General features: G+C 35.7%; 4 protein-coding genes across 7 annotated transcripts; 2 read left to right on the top strand and 2 right to left on the bottom strand.

The window, feature by feature from the left end:
- Positions 1-495: 495 nt before the first annotated feature.
- LOC18599955 (NAC domain-containing protein 87-like) lies at positions 496-2,599 on the bottom strand. Its single transcript, XM_007030162.3, has 3 exons — positions 2,214-2,599; positions 1,758-2,038; positions 496-1,470 (listed from the first exon to the last, which is right to left on the bottom strand). The coding sequence occupies exons 1-3, from the start codon at positions 2,398-2,400 to the stop codon at positions 775-777; spliced, it is 1,164 nt and encodes a 387-aa protein (XP_007030224.1). The 5' UTR covers positions 2,401-2,599; the 3' UTR covers positions 496-774.
- Positions 2,600-8,321: 5,722 nt separating this feature from the next.
- LOC18599954 (RNA-binding (RRM/RBD/RNP motifs) family protein) lies at positions 8,322-12,882 on the top strand. 4 transcript variants are annotated; one of them, XR_001928274.2, is made up of 13 exons: positions 8,322-8,407; positions 8,787-9,031; positions 9,148-9,219; positions 9,432-9,668; positions 9,905-9,986; positions 10,119-10,307; positions 10,462-10,632; positions 10,715-10,891; positions 11,144-11,231; positions 11,440-11,498; positions 11,727-11,792; positions 12,056-12,385; positions 12,493-12,882. XR_001928274.2 is itself a non-coding variant. In XM_007030158.3 (12 exons), exons 2-12 carry the CDS (start codon positions 8,817-8,819, stop codon positions 12,137-12,139), a joined length of 1,440 nt encoding a protein of 479 aa, XP_007030220.3. In that variant the 5' UTR covers positions 8,322-8,407; positions 8,787-8,816; the 3' UTR covers positions 12,140-12,882. The 4 variants fall into 4 exon arrangements, 2 of the variants coding, with proteins under 2 accessions (XP_007030220.3, XP_017977954.2); XR_001928273.2 differs by having other exon boundaries at positions 12,056-12,400; XM_007030158.3 differs by having other exon boundaries at positions 12,056-12,882.
- Positions 12,883-13,082: 200 nt separating this feature from the next.
- LOC18599953 (pentatricopeptide repeat-containing protein At1g09220, mitochondrial-like) lies at positions 13,083-14,811 on the top strand. Its single transcript, XM_007030155.3, has one exon. The coding sequence runs from the start codon at positions 13,181-13,183 to the stop codon at positions 14,669-14,671; it is 1,491 nt and encodes a 496-aa protein (XP_007030217.1). The 5' UTR covers positions 13,083-13,180; the 3' UTR covers positions 14,672-14,811.
- A 293-nt stretch (positions 14,812-15,104) lies between these two features.
- LOC18599952 (Tryptophan/tyrosine permease) lies at positions 15,105-17,676 on the bottom strand. The gene is made up of 3 exons (XM_018120626.2): positions 15,945-17,676; positions 15,702-15,840; positions 15,105-15,500 (listed from the first exon to the last, which is right to left on the bottom strand). The coding sequence occupies exons 1-2, from the start codon at positions 17,528-17,530 to the stop codon at positions 15,762-15,764; spliced, it is 1,665 nt and encodes a 554-aa protein (XP_017976115.2). The 5' UTR covers positions 17,531-17,676; the 3' UTR covers positions 15,105-15,500; positions 15,702-15,761.
- Between the last annotated feature and the right edge of the window lie 1,029 nt (positions 17,677-18,705).

Below are 18,705 nucleotides of genomic sequence, written 5' to 3'. Positions count from 1 at the left end.
CATTTCAGTAAACACCCCACTTGGCTTATTATTATGGCTTTCTTGAATCCAATGTTGGTCCTTTTTACAATTATTGTAAGTTTTAACAAAGAGAATATAAACAATTAAGTTCAAGACAACTAAAATACTGGATATCCACTGGCAAATTATCAACTAAACAAAAAAGGTTCCTAATATCAAATTAATTAATTGGTAAATTATTGCCAAAATTAAGACCCAGATAATCAAGTATACTAAAATTTATAATATGGGTCGAATTAATTAGTGCCATGTGAATTTTTTGAATAAGTAAATTTTTCATAATTTAATAATTGAAACATTAATTACATCAGATGAAAGGAAGAAGATGCAGACGTGTAGTTCTTTTCATTTAACTGGCAGTCGAAAACAACTCAAATAAAATAAACAGCCTTAAATGTATGTTTGGGTTTAAGTAGGAATATGATTGGAACATATGAACATGGAATCAATGCGAGTTTAATGCTTAGAGGAAGATTGGAAAAAAAATAAGAATAAATTCACTACCATAAGAAAGAATTCATGTACATGGAATCTTTCCCAGTTATCTGTTAATGAAAATGTAATAATCTGAAAAAGATTTGGACAACCATGAATCTACCTATACAAGTATACTTTTCTTTTCTTCATCAGAATCCAAGAAACTTTCCAACCTAATAATTAAATTACCTAGTGGAGAAACACTGTTTCAAATCATATATTCCTAGGAAATTAACAAGCCAACTTGCTGCATCAACAGTATATATTCCTTCAACTTTAGTAGTCCCATAAACACCCCAAATCTTCTATATCTTCATAAGATTTGCTGCTCCCAAGTTCCATCCTCTTGGAAAGCACAGATGAAATCTCAGTGTTGTTGATTTCAGTGCTGAGGCCGGTATCTTGTGAGAGACTGACCATGGACTGATTTGATGAAAACTGCTCCACCTTGCACTGCCTGTCAGCTTTACGTGTGTCAGCACTGTTATTGGCAGCCAATGCTCTTAGAATCGCCTGATCATTGCCTCCGAAGCCGGTGCTGTAATTGCTTGAAGCTGATCCGCTTGTCCTCCCTTGGTGCGAGTAGGCAGAATTTGGGGTGCCTTGATGGAAGAGAATAGGATTTTGGATTGGAATTTGAGGGTTGAACATAGAGCTTCCTGTCTGATGATAATGGTTATTGGGAGCCTGAAGAAAGTTTTGATTATTATTCATTGTGGGGAAGTTGGAGCTGCCGGGATAGTTTCCTTCTGAGGATCTTGGCATTGGGGTCGTGTCGATGGCCTTGAATTCATTTTGACCATCGGTAAAGCTCGAGCCGGCTTTGTTGGAGTAAGTAGGATCCATGAGAGGTGGCAGTGACGCATAGTCCATAAGATCATCTCCGAAAGAATTCATTCTTAACAGCTGATCAGGAATTGGTTTCTTGATCCCTATATTCTTGTGGAAAACCCTACAAACAACCCATTCATCCTGCAACCACAACAAAAATGGAAACATATTCAAAGACCTTCATATCAGTCTAGATTCTTCATTTACACAAAAGCAAAGAAAGAGACCCCATGAAAAGAAACCCTCAACCAACAAAACAGTAAAAAGACGATAAAATTAAAAGGCTACAACTCTTTTTAATTTAATTAATTTTTTTTTTTGGATCAGTGAAATTGAAAAAGCCATAGTTTCTTAAACAGAAAAAGAAAAAGAAACCTCAAAAAAAGGAGATGGAAAAAAGCTTTTGAAGTGTAGCTTTAGTTACATACCTTTGCACCCTTGGGGAGATTATAGTAAGAGAATTTGCCTTCAAGCCTATATTCATGCATGACCCAATTGCTTTTCTCTCCTTTGGGAGCTCTCCCTTTGTAGAATACAAGGGTCTTCTTCATCCCAACAAGGCAACCTTTTCCTTTGTAAATCTCTTTATCCTTGCCAGTTGCCTTCCAATATCCCGCTTCAGTTGCTCGATTTGTTCTCATCCCGGTCGGATACTTCCTATCTCTCTGGCAAAAGAAGTACCATTCTTTCTCTCCCATCTTAGCTTTCTCTGCAAAATTAAGCAAAAAAAAATCCAAAGATTAGATACAAATACAAGGCAAATAACAGCAGCAAACTACTTACAACAAAACTAAACATCCAAGCGAAGAAAAGAAAAAAGTCATATAATTGAGGCTAGCCTAGCTTGAAAGGAGCGTCAAAAACAAAATCAAGAGAAAGCTTACTAGGCAAATCCCAAGGTTCACACTTGTTCAAATCAACTTCACCAATAGCACTTGCACTGAAGTTGCTGTTCATTACCTTCTCTGTAAGATAATGAGTTATGATCTCCTCATCCGTAGGGTGAAACCGGAAACCAGGCGGCAAATCGATGAGGTCTTCTCCTTTGTTAACAACGATAGCTTCTTCCATTGAAACTCCTCTAAATACTAAAACCCTTTATAGAACTATACAAACGCAAACAAACCCAGAGAAAGAAATACAAAGCAACTGCTATGGAAAGCAAAGAGAGGCAAGAAGAGATAGATATAGGGAAAGAGAGGGAGAAATATATCAGGCTTTTGCAGAAGAAAAATGAAGGGAAGGCCGTTAAGAAAGTAGAACAAAGGGCAAAAAGGGAGCTTAAATAGAGGAGCTTGTAGAAGAGCTAAATGTTAATTGAAAGAGATCCGTAGGCTGCAAGGCACTTGCCAAGGAAGCCTGATTGGGTAATTCATTGAAATTTGTTTTCTTATCTATTTTATTTGTTTTTGTAATTCATGTACCTTTCTTTGCCACATCTACCTGTTTGAAAACAAATATGAATTTTTAAAAAAATATAAAAAAAAAAAAAAACAAATGGTAAAAAGGAGGTTTCTAAGCTAGTGGGGGACCCATGTTTCCAGCACTCTTTCACATTAAAATATATGACCTTTATCTGTTTAAAACCTAACCCCAGCTAAAAATTCTATTGCCTCTTCGCAGAATTCTTATTCCCCAGAAAACCTCTTTCTTTTCTTTTATATAACAGCTCTTACTTCAAAGCTTTTGAAAACAAAGTTGATTTTTCCAGTACCAAAATGCCAATGCCGCTGCCGCTGCTGCTGCCTTTTCATGGTTTTATCCGAATTTGTCAACCTTTGCAGCAGCAGATTTAGGTGGCTTTGGCTATATATGTAGGCTACTTCACATCTACCTTCACAAGTTGAACATGCAATGTATTCTTTGTGTATTCTTGTATGACTCGGTATACACAAAAATAACTTTAAGATGGGGGGCCTTGGAACAATTAAAAGTGATCATTCTTTGCTAATTCAAAGGAAACCACTCCATTTGGAGGGAATCTAGGGTGCTATAGACACTGAAAAAGTCAAAAGATAAAGAAAGAGGGCAATGAAATTTCATGGAAATCCACACGATACATCTAGCTGCCCTTCTAACATTATTAATTACTCTCAGTCTTAGCTTCAAATTTTCTTACCAATTTAAAGATATTTTGTTGCAATCTTTTGGATAGATGTTTTTCCTTTTGTGAATTTACTCAGCCGTTTCTTTTTGGGGGGTCACCTACGCGTAGAAACAAAAAATCTGGTTCTATTATTGTACAACTATTCGTTTCTTTTTATGACATATTAAATATAAATATGAATTTATGCTTTCATATTAATACATTCACACGTTGAAGTACATGAATACAATATTTATTTAAACATAAGACACGTGAGTATTGGATTTAATATAAAATGCTTGAATAACAAGGGGGGAGGGACCTTTAATTTTGGCTAATATTTGGAAAATATCATTGGACAAAAAATGCACATTTTTTAATATTTATATATTCCATTCCAAAGTTTTATATATGATATATATATATATATATATAATCAAATTATGTAGTCATTGTCCAATAATGACAACGTTATACTGCTATTTTAACTGGTTGCACATGATCCATTCTTGAGTCTCGTTTGGCTTTTTTAAAGATATTTCCATATGAAAATCCCATCTGTAATGAATCAAATCTAGAAAAATGCTTGGCCACAAAAAAAAAATTAAAAATTTCCAAACAAACCTTGTTGATAAAGTCATTATTATTTTTGTCTTATCTCAACCTTCAACTGCCAAAATTCTTAAGAAAAAAAATTAATAGTAACAATTAAAATATTAACATGTATTAATTATCTAACTTTTATTTAAAAAATAAAAATATAACATGTATTTCACGTATAAATGTATATAATTAATATCCATATACAAAATGGACATTTTTTACCAAAAAAATAAATTAAAAAAAAGTATATATATATATATCAGGAAACAAATTCCAATTCGATTTCTCTCGAACATGCTACGATTTCATAAACATGTTTCATTTTTTTGACTACCCAAATGTTTCGTATGCGCGACTTGAGTGAAGCCACGCGTATGCTTCCTAATTTATGACATAAACCAACGCGTAGAATTGGATTGAAAAAGTTAAACTTTCCCGGCGCCGACAAATGGAAAAAAACAAGCTCTAAACTATGGAACAAAACAAAATATTTATTTCCTATTGGCATTTCGCATAGAATTTGTACACAACTTCTTTGCGCAAAATCTCAACCACTAAGCTACGAGTAAGCTTATCGACCTCAGAAAAAAAAAATTAAAAAAAAAGGGTTGCGATAAAGTGATAAAATTTAAGTTGAAGATCAAATTTGTATTAGTTTCGATTACGTGACTTTTTCAATCTGTATAACTCGTAAATAATTAATATATATTTGTTATTTATATGTTTAAATCTTTACATACACGTGTTATTTACGTATCGATAATTTTAAAATAAAATAATTTAAGAGAAAAACATGATTAACTTTTAGTGATGATGCGAAACAAAATAATAGTATTACTTTGTTATTAGTATAATTAGTACACAATTACCGGTGGGATTACATCAAATCAAAGAGTTGTATTAGTAGTTTGGAAGATTAGGTGGGGGCCAACCAAGTCCATGCCACATTCTTGACATTCTGAAGCGGGGGATGCTGAGCTGTAGCCTTACTTAATTGCTTTCCATATTAGATTTAGCAAGGTGTTCACATTTTCTTGGTTTATATTGTCACTTCATCATTAATTGTTATATTAATCAAAGATGATAAACTATAATAGCAAAACTCAGACTGTGGAACGCAGGATACGGAATGAAATCCGCAAAAATAAAATAAAATAAACAGAATTTTTTATCTTTTGTGATTAAAAAAATGGACAAATTTTATTCAAAGAATAACGTGTGGACCCCACAAAAGAAGGCTTGAGAAAGTGTTAGCCTAACCCTCGTAACTTAAATCTGTTGACTTTTGGGGGCCGAAACGAAACTGCAAAGCAAAGAAGCCCCACCAATCGCTGACGATTGGTGACGCGCTACACCTCATCAGCTTTTTTGCTCACATGGGAACAGGCTGTTGGTCCAAGTGTTGCACTACCATGTGGATGCCATGTAGGAGAACACCCCCTCGAACTTAGCAGGACATCAGTTCCTCCCCATTTTGAATGCTGGGGCCTTGGGTAGCCAGGACGAGCATGATTAAATTGTTATTTATTGATTTATCCAATGTTAAATTTCTAGGTATTTATTAGTATGAATTTGGCAGTTCATACTAAAAAAAAAGTAATTAATGACTTCATAATCATTCAATATAACATGATTATTTGTCTTTAATTCAAAATTAAATAACCGATACAACATATGATTATAGATACAAAAATAATAATATGTTTATTCATTAATCAAAAGAAACATTACTCCACATTTATACATTAGATATTATATTAATTTGAAGTTTTTCGAACACAAAATAATCAACGATAACTTCGTAATTACTCATTAGAACATGATTGTTCCTCACTTATTCGATGATGTAAAGTGTACCTAGTGGCAGCTATTTCTGTCTCATCGAGCCACAAGATATGAATACCATGATGTCATCCAACTTGCTATCTAGCCATGGGGTAGTAGCAATAATAAAATCATCCAACTTGAAAAAGGATAACATCATTGGGAACCCACAACCACAAAATATATTTTATTTTTCATTTTTTGGAAATGAATCTTGGTCTTGTAGTGGAAATCTTGAACCTTTATTAATCTCCTTAATTTGTTTAAAAATGAGGAAGACTTAAGAATCAAGTGGGTTAAAAGCTACTGTATGGTATGAAGAAAACTATTGTAAAGTTGGAATTTAGAAGCTCTAGGCCCCCTATGGAGAAACTCTCCCTCCTCACTGTTTCATGGTTTGAGACAGTTGGCTGCCATTAAGACAGATGGGAATACAATTATATAGTACAAAGGAGAAAAGGAATAGGGCGAAGGCCAATTCATTTATTCACGCACATGTAAGGATAAGATTAATGAATCCCACATTTAATTAGAATGACTAATTAAATAGGGAGTTTGGGCTGCATAAAAAGTCAAGATAATTGACTTTTTCTCATGTGTTTGGTGGAGAGAGTTTACAGTGGACTTTTCTTGGCTAACCTCTCCACTAACCAAACTGTCCTAACCATCAAATTAACTAACAGACCAAACTGTAGAGGAAAGTAACATATAAATAAGCTATGTGACAGATGTGTCTTTGTCTTTGATTACTACCCGAAAGACCTGAAAAAGGAAAATTGATTTCTTGTAGGCATCACAATTACTAAACTCATTAAGATCTTATGCAAGATATAATTAATTAGGACAGTTTCAAGGAAATCACCTTTGACACTCTTTGGATGACCAGGAAAAAACCCTTAAAGCAGACTGGATAAAACCTCAACTAATTCTTGGCTTATGTAATTAAGCCATTCTGCTTGACATCTTGGCAAGTTGGGTTTCTTCTCTTTTTTTTTTTTTTTAAAAAAAAGGATTGATCGAAAGAGTGAGATATGATTTCGTATGTTTACTATGACTGAATTTTGATTCAATTTAATGCTGTGATTCGTGTTGATCCCTCGAAATAATTGAACATATTTGACAACAAAGGTTTTGAGCAAAATAATTGCAGTAGGATATGATTGCTGGTGTTTTAAGCTCACCATACACACCACACCCAGCGGTTGCTTTAGTTGAGTAATTGGGGCAAATGATTCTTTAATGATGCAGAGAGTTAAGATAATGACAATGACAGTCATCAATCCCAATGCCTCCAAAGATCAACCTAAGAATCAGTGGCTTATTGTATTTCGAGCTGGGTCTCTCCTTATCTTCTCCTTTTAGAAAGGAAAAAAGAGAAGTGGGGTATTGCTTCTTGGTTCCTGTCAAGTTGTACTATGAAAATACTCTGAAAGGGAATATTCCCAAATCTTCCCAAGCAAATTCATAGCAATTTATGTGATGTATTGAATCTAGACCTACTTGTTTCAATTGTGCATCTCCCTTCTTTCACCTAATGAAGTATGGGTTTAAACTATGGTCATGAGAGAACAAAATCTAAAAAACATAAGAGACAATGATGCAACTCCATATTATGTTTTCTTCTTGATCTAATGTCCAAATGTTATCATATTTTCCTCGAAAAAAAATTGTAAGAGAATGGGGTTGGGGGGGGGGGGGGGGGGTATAAATGGTCAATCTTATGCTCATCAGGGAAATGACTACAAATAAATTTGCATACGCAAAGGAGATGTGGGCATTATGTCAAGTTCATTACACAGTTAAATCCAATCCCAAACCCAATTATGATAGTAAAGAGATTTTTTAAAGTTAAACAAAGTATTAAGGATACACTTTTGAGACCTAAATTTTCTACATGTTCAATGATGTCCGCCTTACAATCAATAATATGTTTTCGTAATATGATTTATGATTTTGTTCTTTTTCATTATAAGTGTTTTGAATAATTTAAGAAATCGGATAAAATGACATTATCTTTATATGTTTTATCTAATTGACATGACATGTGATAGACATAATACCTATAATTTACAAATTCTAAAAAGTTGACTCATATTTTCCAAAATAAAAAAAATACTCATAATTTAGAAAAATAATGTGTTTTTTACTTTTGAAACTCACCCTCTCATCTTACTGTAAATATGGAATTTCAAAATTTTTAAAATGAGATTACATAATAAATTATGAAAATAAAAATCTTTTTAATATATTAAATCACTTTGATTAATGTATATTATATATATATATATATATATATATATATATATACATATGGTGGACTTAATATGGAAAATGAAAGTTCACTAAACAAGCCTTAGTATCTGGGACGTAACTAAACAGCCCAAGAACATGAAGCCCAACTGTTATGAAACAAGCCCAAGGTATTGGGTCTTATAAGCCCACCCATGAACCCGAATCTTTTAAACCCGCCCTTTATTACTTCATCGAGAACAAAATTTCTTCAGGGAAAGAATTGGCTAGCAGCAGCAGGAAGAAGCAGAGCAAATCAATACCCAAAACTCAAAGGTACGTTTTCACTTTCACATGTAACGAAAAATTGTATAAAAACATGAAATTGCATATGGGTTTCTGAAAAGTTGTCTTTTTTTTTTTTTCAAGAAAAGAATTTGAATGTAAGAAGATTAAATTCTTATTAGTTTTATATAGTTTAATGTTGCCATGTTGATGATGTTTTCGTTTTCAATTTTTTTGAAAATATTATAAAACTGGTAATTTTTTTATCATATCAAGAATTTTGATAATACCCACATCAAAATAATAACAAACAAATGAAAATTCAATTCTACAAGATATGTATGTTACCATTCCTTCTAGTCATCTACATTGCGAAGATTTTTTCTTTTTTTCTTAAAGTGTAACCTTTGGATTATTTTTATTTTTATAGGAAAGGAAATAAATTGCTGTGAATGCTTTAATGGCTGCTGTTCCATCCTCACAGCCTTTTAGCAATCCCCAAATGCAGCATTTTGGTTACCAAGGTGTAGAAGGAACAACATCAAACCCTCATGAATTGGAATCTGTAACAACCCTCTTGATTCGGCATCTTCCTGAGGCTATTCCTCATGACACCCTTTTGCGGCTTTTCTCTCACTATGGTGCATCCTCTGTTCGTCCTTGCTCTAGTGGAAAGTAAATAAAGTTGAAATTAGCTTGTTAATTTCATTCAGTTTCCAATTAGCTTTCTAAGGTCTTGCAGGTCTTTGTTTTTATCATACACATCAGATTTTCCTTCTTTTGTTATATAGGTTGAGAAACTGTGCATTTGTGGATTTCAAAAATGAAGCATTGGCTTCTCAAGCTCAGCGTCAGTTAAATGGGTAAATTTCGAGCTTATGCCCATTCATAATTCTCCCTTGTTAGGCACATGGTTTGATCAAATATATGAGATATTTTTCTCACTGGCATTAGATAGTAACCCTGTATTATTTGTTACATTTTGTGTTCTGCCCATTAGATATGTTTTAATTCATTAATGTTGATACAATGTCAGAAATAGTTATCTAACTATCCTATTTCTGTGGTTGCTTAGCCTGAGGTTTCTTGGTAAAGTCTTATCAGTGGAGAGAGCTAGTAAGACAACTGAGGATAATAAACCTCAGCAAACCGGAGTTCAGCCTGGAAAGGATTTTCCACAATCTGCATCAATGGTGAAAGATGCTAGCTTGGCTAGAGACCTGAATCAAGGTTCAAGATTAAGATCAGTACCTACTAGTGAACCAATTGCTCCTAGACTTGGAGTAGACTATCCATTTCCTCCTCACCTTGAGTGAGTCTTTCCTTATCTTTTTCAAGTTTCCTTTTTCTTTTTTTTCTCAGCCCTTTAAATTTGAAGTTGCTAATATAGTGTCGGGCATTATGCACATATGGTATAAAGTTTGCTTTCTCTGACCAATGCACAATGTTTTATACAGTAATGATTTTATAGTGTCAGTCAGGGTGCCCTGCTTTCTTTCTAAATATAATCACATCAGATATGAACAAAAGCTTATACATGTTTTGCAGATATGCATACCCTCCACCAGATGGAAATATTTTGACCAATATCGTTAATGCTCTTATTGCTGTTCCTCGCTTCTATACACAGGTTTTCTTTAAAGCTACTTCAATGCTTATTAATGTTTCTTCTTAGGTTCTTCTAATTATGATTTTTCTTGATTTTATTTAATTAACTGTTGTTGGGGATATATCCTTTACAATAATAGTCTTTCAATTTCAGGTGTTGCACCTAATGAATAAAATGAATATTCCAGCTCCATTTCGTATGGCTTTGCCCACACCGCCTCTGCCACCTTCAGTACCTGCGCCACAGCCACCGCCCCCACCCCCACTTCCTGCTTCCACACCTACAGAGCCTCATTTTGCAGATGCATCTTCTAGTGAATCAGAAATGGAGTCTTCGGATGAGGTAGGATACTGCTTCTAATGTGCTGAAAATCATTAACCCCATTTCAGATTAAATTAACTAAAATTATGTACCTTGAAAGAAGCACTCTGGTCAAATTTAACCCTATATATGATTCTAGTAGTTGTTGATTGTTCCTTGACCAACATGTTTGTAGGAGGTCAATGACAAGGGTACGGCAAAATCTGCACGTAAGCGTGCCAGGCGAGAAGCTATTGTAGGCCCTGCAATTGATAAAAGTGTGGCTCATGAGGCTGTTGGAGTGAAACCTGCCACCTTGATCCCAAAAGAAATCCCATTCATAAAAAAGAAGAACCCTATATTACAGGTCATATTATGATTTAAGGAACATGTTTTAGGATGAGCTTTACTCTGTCTAAATTTTGACACTCTTCTTGTTGTTTTCACAGATCAAAATTGCTCCTAAACACATTCCTAATGAACAGAAAGATGATGATGATGACTACAAACGGATTTCGGAGGAACCTAATGAGGAGGATTCAGATGCTAAATGCTTTGCTACTGCAGATGAGTTGGAAAAGGGAAAGTTGCCTCCAGAAGAAATATTATCACTTCCAATGTTTAAGGTATCGGAACTTATCTCGGTAGATGCTTTCGGATAGTATATTAATACAATTGCAATTGACCTAGTTTCCATTTACTCATCTATGCAGGTATGAAAGCTTTCTTTTTCCTGGCTGTTTAAGAACCACTATAATTTAATCCTTTACTTGCTTTTAGGATCATGGCTAGCTTGTACCAATTAATTATGACAATTAGCATGAATCAGATGCATCTGACAAAGCATAAACTGAATTGTAACTCTTTGGGTTGTGCAGAACTATGCAGCTGGGAATCCTGCTTCTGTGTTGTATATAAAGAACTTGGCAAAGGATGTTGTTCCTGAAGATTTCTACTTCATCTTCGGTGAGACTAAATGCCTTTATTCTTGCTTTACATGAATAGTAGCCAGATAGCATCTCAATGCCCATAATAAAATGGCAAAAGAAGATAAGAGATAACATCATAAATATGCAGGAAAAAACTGCTCTTTTTTAGGTCCTTGGAACCTTACTTTGTTCCTTATTCCTATGAGCGAAAACATTTTGACTGATTAAGTCTTGCTGCGATGTAGGATCATTATTTGGAAGCATTGATGCAGCTAAATCCGGTCTTAATGTGAAGCTAATGCAGGTTACTTTACTTCTAGATTGAGCTCTCTGTAGCTTTATTCTTGGCTTATTTAAGTTTTATCTCAAACTTTATTGCTTGAATTTTTGTTGGAAATTACTGACACTGGAAGAATATGTTTTTGTAATAATGGAAAAAATGAGTCTTGTTGTTCAGAATATGTAACATACCTGCAGGTCATAGTGCTGCAGTTACCTAATTGTGAAACTGAAAATAATATTTTGAATTCAGGAGGGAAGGATGAGGGGCCAAGCTTTTGTGACATTTCCAGCAGTTGAACTTGCCCACCATGCTTTGGTATGTTTTTCTCAGGTTTCTTGTTTTCCTGGCACAAGTGAGTTTATGCGGTTCGTATATCTTGTAAACATTGCCTCATGGCCTGCACTAGTCTCTAAAGATTATTAAAGTCAACCAAGGGATGCATTCTAGGAGTAATTTGAAAGCATTGAGTATCAGTTGTCCTAGCTAGCCAAACCAGCTTGAAACTACTTGTTTACTTTGTACTAACAATAACAAACGGATAAGCTAATTTGCTGTTCAATTGTATTCCTTCCTGGCAGAACCTTGTTAATGGGTATGTGTTCAAAGGCAAACCAATAATCATCCAGTTTGGTCGAAATCCTGCCACTGCGAAAACAAATTAAATTGATACATGGTGACAGGAGGAAGCTCCTTATATCTACTGCATGATTACGACATTGGTGATTATGCCTTCTTATATTGTTAAGCAAGGTGGTCTACCTCCATATCCCAAGGCAGCAGTGGGTACAAATGTGTGCAAGAGTTTATGAAATGATTTTTACGCCACTACATTTTAATGGCATATCTTCAGTGATAATGGAGAATAGAGCACAACATGGTCTTGCTACTTACTCCTAGAGGGTTTAAAGGTGCAGAATCTCTGTGTAAGGCGTTTATCCTTCATCATTAGAAGCACTAATGTTGGTCTGGCTGTTGAATTGCCCTTACAATTATCTATCGTCCATCATGAATCTAGGTACAAGCATGGTGGTGATTGATCAAGGAGAATGATGCAAAACAGCTTACCTTTAGGCTTGTTGCTCCTGATTGCTTTGAGTTATGAAGTCTCAATGCTCCATCGTAGTTCTCCCATTTTTCCATTTTGGTGCTTTGGGGGGCTGAACCGTCCCGAGCAAAAACAAGACGGTAGTTTTCCCATTCTGATAAATATTGTTTCCTATATCAGATTTATTATTTGGAAGAAATGAAAAGACGACGGAAAAGGAAGGCATTTTACACTTTTTTGGCAGTAAAGAGAAAAACAAAAGCTTTAGCCTGACTCTTGAGGTTGTACTCATATTTATTGTTATAAACAATGGCTGGAAATTTCACCTTGTTGGAATTTCCTGTTGTTATGCGTGGTAAATTTATTAGACTCTCAGCGGTCCAAAATGCAAGTGAATCCTTTCAATCCAGGGTCCTATGAATTTCTTCTTTTTCTTTTATTGTTGTTTTTCCTTCTCAAAGTGAATCCCATAAAAACTCTTTACTCTCTTATTTAAAAGAAACTCTACTCCTCTTTTCAAAGTCAACTCTAAGAATAAAGTCTGAAATTCTAACAATTTAGGTGTCTTTAAGAGGACTTGACGCGAAATCATGCACCACAAATGAGAATACAACAGAATTTCAACCAAAATATTTTCCCTGGTTTGTCTCCCTAAACTATGTTGAAGTTAACCGAACCTCCCTTTCCCTCCAAAATTAAATTTTCTCTACGGTTCCTTCATTCATTTCCCTCTTCCTCCCCAACCGAATCCCAGCTTTCCCTTTCACCTCAACACAAACAAAACTATCAAAAATACTTCCTTTTCTCATTCTTAAACAAAAACCCAACAAAACAAAGAGTCCCAAAACAAGTCCACTCTCAGTTACTCACAACAGCCTCGATTTCCCACTCTCTTAGACTCTTCAACGCTTTACTTAGATGCTATTCTTTTAGTGAAAATCCCAAAGATGCCATCTTTCTTTACCAACAAGTCCAAAGTTGCTACCTTTACTTGAAATTTGATAGCTTTACATATGCATTCCTTATCAAAGCTTGTGCTAATTTGAATGACGTAGTTCTAGGCAAACAGTTTCATGGGGTTGAAATAAAAATGGGTTTTGAGTCCCATCCCTATGTGCAGACTGGGTTGGTTAATATGTATGTAGAAAGTGGAGGTTTGGTTGAGTGTAAAAAAGTGTTTGATGAAATGCCTGAGAAGAATCGTGTTACTTGGAATGTGATGATCACTGGCTTGGCCAAGCAAGGGGATATTGAGTTTGCTCGTTTTTTGTTTGAAAAGATGCCGGATAGGGATATTGTTTCGTGGAGTGGGATAATTGATGGGTACACAAGGATGAACCAGTATAGGAACGCTTTAGGTTTGTTTCGAAGGATGGTTGTGGATGATGTGGTTGAACCTTCTTACATAACGGTCTTGGCTATTTTACCTGCTGTTTGGAATATTGGTGATATCAGGATGTGTCGGTTGATTCATGGTTATGGAAAGAAGAGAGGGTTTCATGTGTCTGATATTCGTATCATGAATTCATTTATTGATACGTATGCAAAATGTGGGTGCATGATGAGTGCGTTGAGGTTTTTTGAAGAGATTTCGGCTGATATGAAAAATTTGGTTTCCTGGACATCGTTGATTTCTGGTTTTGCATTGCATGGGATGGGGAAAGAAGCTGTTGAGAGTTTTCAAAGGATGGAGCAAGTAGGTTGGAAGCCAAATAGGGTTACTTTCTTGAGTGTTTTGAATGCTTGTAGTCACGGAGGTCTGGTTGAGGAGGGCCTCAAGTTTTTCGAAAAGATGGTTAATGAGTGTCAAATCTTGCCTGACGTTAAGCACTATGGGTGCTTAGTTGACATGTTAGGGAGGGCGGGGAGGTTGGAAGAAGCAGAAAGGATTGCTCTAGAGATTCCTTGCGAGATAGCGAGTGACGTGGTTTGGAGAATACTTTTGGGTGCCTGTAGCTTCTATGGTAATGTTGAGGTGGGTGAAAGGGTGACAACAAAGATAATGGAGATTGAGAGGGGAAATGGAGGTGACTATGTTCTTATGTCAAATATCCTTGCTGGTGCTGGAAGGTTTAGAGATGCTGAGAGCTTGAGGAGGTTGATGGATGAGAGGAATGCCATCAAAGTTCCGGGCTCTAGTTTGGTCTGACATTTTAAGTGGCTGTAAAGATGAGTGTAGGATCTAAAGTTGATATAGACAGATTACGCATGTAGCTATTGGTACAGTGGCACCAAACAAAATGTTGGATGTGAATGTTGCTCAAACCATTGAAAGATTATTACACAAAAGCTTCTGAGTTAGATTCTGAAATTCTCTCAATGTTTAAGTTCGTAGAGTTGCTATACGTCCTTGCTTGCAGATGATAAAGTGTTAAATTGTCAATTTGCGTTCTCCTTACAGAAAAACCTCATTCAACCATCCCATGGACTGAGGAGTCTGCACATAGTGTTGGTCCTCGTGTCTTAAACGTTTTGGATAATTAAATGCATACTGGCTGCAAGTAAAAAGGACAGAGAGGTATATTCTTTCATGTGAGATATTTGACAACATGATAGAAACTGTATGCATCCCGTAGTGGATACAAACAAAAACATGATAAGATATATAGATCTGAACAAGAACAACAAAAGACTGAACTTATTACATTAGAGCTCAAAGGGGTTCAGCCTCCTACACCAAGTTCTAAATCTTTCAAACATCTCAGTAGGTGATCATCAGCTGACGGATCCAGTGAGGGGCACCTATATATTAAAATATCATTGCCTGCAGAATCGTGTTCTCCAAGGTTCTCTCTCTCGCTCAGTAACATTTTCCAAATAATACAGATTGCAGGAAGCATGCTGCGAATTCAGTGTCAACATGGAGCCTGAGAATGCTGTATCAATTGATTCCTTGGATGAAAATCTTAGTCCAGAAGGATCTCATCTACTTCATTTTAGCAGTTGTGCCTCTTCAGTTAAAGAGATTGCTGAAGTATCTATAAAGAAGATCAGGAATTGAAGTCAGATGATTTATGCCCTCTGAGGCATTCCATGTTTCATATAAACAAGCGTTAGTTATATGATTCCTACTCATTGTCTGTAGTTTGATAAGAAAGTATTGCTGGCTGAAAGGCATACAATAGAACTCTTTTCAACTGATGAATATATCTAGACTATATAGAAGACATAGAAGATACCTTTAGTGTCAGTCTGGGAACACACTATTCTTTTCTCTATTAGATCTACCTGCTGGCCATCTAATGCCAAATCCCCAAAATGACAGCAATGCTGAACAGTAGTGCAAGTGTGGCATCTCCTCCCGGGAGGATAGACAACCTGCCAAATTGAAGATATTAATCAAGAAATGGGGAAAACGCAGTAGAGACAGTAATCTTTACTCTGTAAGACATATGCAGTAGATTGCTGTATGTATGCAATACCTTAGCTTCTTCTTTGATTGCTGTATGTATGCCATTGCTGGAGGAAGGATGCCAAACAGGAAGCAGTTTGCATAAACCCCAGCAAAATCAAGGGCTCTGGAAAAGGTTGAGCGGAAGAAGGAAGCTATGAGAACTGGAGCAGTGAGAACTAGTGGCATTACAAACATTTCAAATGATTTAAGCTCAGTCATTCTTAACAGTAGTTCATCTTCTGAGGCAGCAATACTGTTTGAGCCAAATGAAACTTTCCCAATTTTTCCGCAATCCTCCTGACCCGAATAAATCACAAAACCAACTCTCCCAGAGCCATCACCCGTAGAGACCAACTGAGACTGATAACAGTTTTGCTTTTCTAAACTTGTTTTCGCTAAAATTAACTCCAAGGTATCAAGAAGTTGCTTTGGAAAGCTTACAGCATATCCTATCAGGCTAGTTGCTAAAGCAGAGAAAGCAAAGCCTTGAACTGCAGATAAAGCAGAAGGATTCACAGAAAGTAATAGGGATATAGGGTCTTTTGGTGAGGTAACTGAGGTAGTTCCAGCAAGCCCTAAAACAATCAAATTCCATGAGAGAACCATAATCAATGGAACAGCCCCTCCAATCAGTACTGCTTTTCGAGCCTCGGATACAGAATTTCCAGCAATCTTGCAAATAAAAGGAGTGATGACATGGAACCCTAATGTGAGTACAGTGACAGGTATCGCTGGCAAAATAGATGACAAACTCCATGAGGCATGAGCAAAGGAGCCTAACACATTTGCTCTGGCCACGGATAAACCAATGGCCACTAACGCAGTTATGGAGAAAAGCATGAGGAAGCATAAAAGCCTGTTTGTAAAATCAATGGCCTTAAATGGAAAGAACATGATAACAGTTCCAACAGCAAGAGGAAACAGAGCATGAGCCAATACCAAATTCATCCAGGGAAACCATTGACACACTATTGAACCAATGCCTGAAACACAAGCCACTAACAAAGAAAAACTCAGGGAGGCATAAATGACTGCAACAAACGCACCAAAATGACCTCCTAATGCCTTTGTTGCAAGGCCAGTAAAGCTCACCTCTGCAAGTCCATCTTCTTCCATTGCGGCAAAACTAAGCTCTGCAACAAGAATGATGGAGGAAATAACATAAACCCAAGAAAGAAGAATGGCAATGGTTGACGGAAGTGGACCTGATTTTATTGTTGCAGCTGGCAAACCCAGCATTCCAGGCCCCACTGCAGTACCAATAATCAAACTAACAGCACCCCAGAAGCTCTTCTCCTTGTATTGTTTCTGTGGTTCTTGTGGTAGCTGATTCTTCACTGTTTCTACACTATTCTCCCCTTCATCATGGGAAACAACAGGAAGTGCCAAACTTTGGGGTGTACATTTTGTAGTTAAAAGGAGAGGATGGTGATTCTTGGAGGGTAATGTAGAGAAGGAATGTTGATTTGTTTTGAACAATGTGGTTGGCCTATCATTGAATGTTGCTGTGTAGGGAATGGATAGCCTGTGAAGCTGGGTGCTGAGGTGATGAAGATTAAATCTTGACCTCCACAATGAGTCGGGAATGGATGATGGGTGGTGAGGAAGTAGCATATTAGCGAGCAAGTTTTGTGAGCAGTAGACTCTGGAATAGATTCTTGTGTAGTAGTTTCTTTACCCTTTTGCAGAGTTGGAATCTTGGATAGAGGTTGGTAGGTAGGAAAGGTTCTATGAAAATGTATGCTTCTTCCAGGTCAGAGCAGTCAGAGTGTAACTAATAGTAACCTTGAGAGGGAGCTTTCGACCAACTGAGGGACCAAGAATGGGATCTATAAACGATAAACCATGGTATTGTAAGCAGTTTGGTATGGCCTAAATCTAAATGAGTAATGAGAATGATGGAAGCCCAATATGTCTATCCCAAAAGCAACAGAGAAAACGAGAACAGCAAACGGTACCATTCAATTCTCGTTTCATGGGCCGAAATATAAGTGGGTTTACATACGTAAAAGGTTAGGTAAGGTGGGCTAACAAGCTTAATTTGTTTTAAAAGTTAATTGTCATGGAATTTCAAAAACTATTTTTGAAGAAATGAAAAGTAAAACTTCTCAAACTTTGTACAATTTTTAATGAGTCAATGATTTATGGGACTGTTTCTCAAAAAGAGAATGATTTAATAGGACAGAAGAAAAAAGGTATAAAGTAAGTTGATATAGTAATAATCCTACAAATATAACATGGTCAAGAATTTCGGAATTTTCTTGTCAAACTTGAATTTCTTTTGTCAAAGCTTGAAATCTTTGATCATAACAACCAATGAGCCCATCAAAAAAAGAAATAAAAACTTGGAAGGTTGAAGAATCCTGCAAATGTCATAGTTTTCGAGTCCCAATATCATTCGTTCAATAATTTTTCGTTACGTGATATTTTAAAGTTTAAGTTTAAATCGTTAATAATGAATGACTTAGATTTTAATATAAATTTTAATAATTATATGTACAATTGATGTTAAATAAAATGTCATAATTTCAAAAAAATTTAATTGTAAAAAAAATGAGGGAAAGAGTATGTTAAAATTTCCTTTTTCATATAAAACAAGAAGGCTAATTAAATTGAAAAACTTTGGGCTAATGTAATTTTGCTGAAAAATATTTACAAATTTATAACCATATTCTAAAATATTCAATGGATATAAGGACATGTGCTAAAAATTTTACTACTGTGTTGGCAGGGGAGGTGGTCGGCGCCGAAAAATATATATATATTTTTTTGTCATTGAAGGAATAATT

The sequence above is a fragment of the Theobroma cacao genome, chromosome 5, assembly GCF_053813885.1.
Source record: "Theobroma cacao isolate CCN51 chromosome 5, ASM5381388v1, whole genome shotgun sequence".
In the NCBI taxonomy this organism is placed as follows: Eukaryota; Viridiplantae; Streptophyta; class Magnoliopsida; order Malvales; family Malvaceae; genus Theobroma; species Theobroma cacao.
The sequence above is the reverse complement of the archived record's forward strand: the minus strand, read 5'-3'. Positions and strand labels throughout refer to the sequence as shown.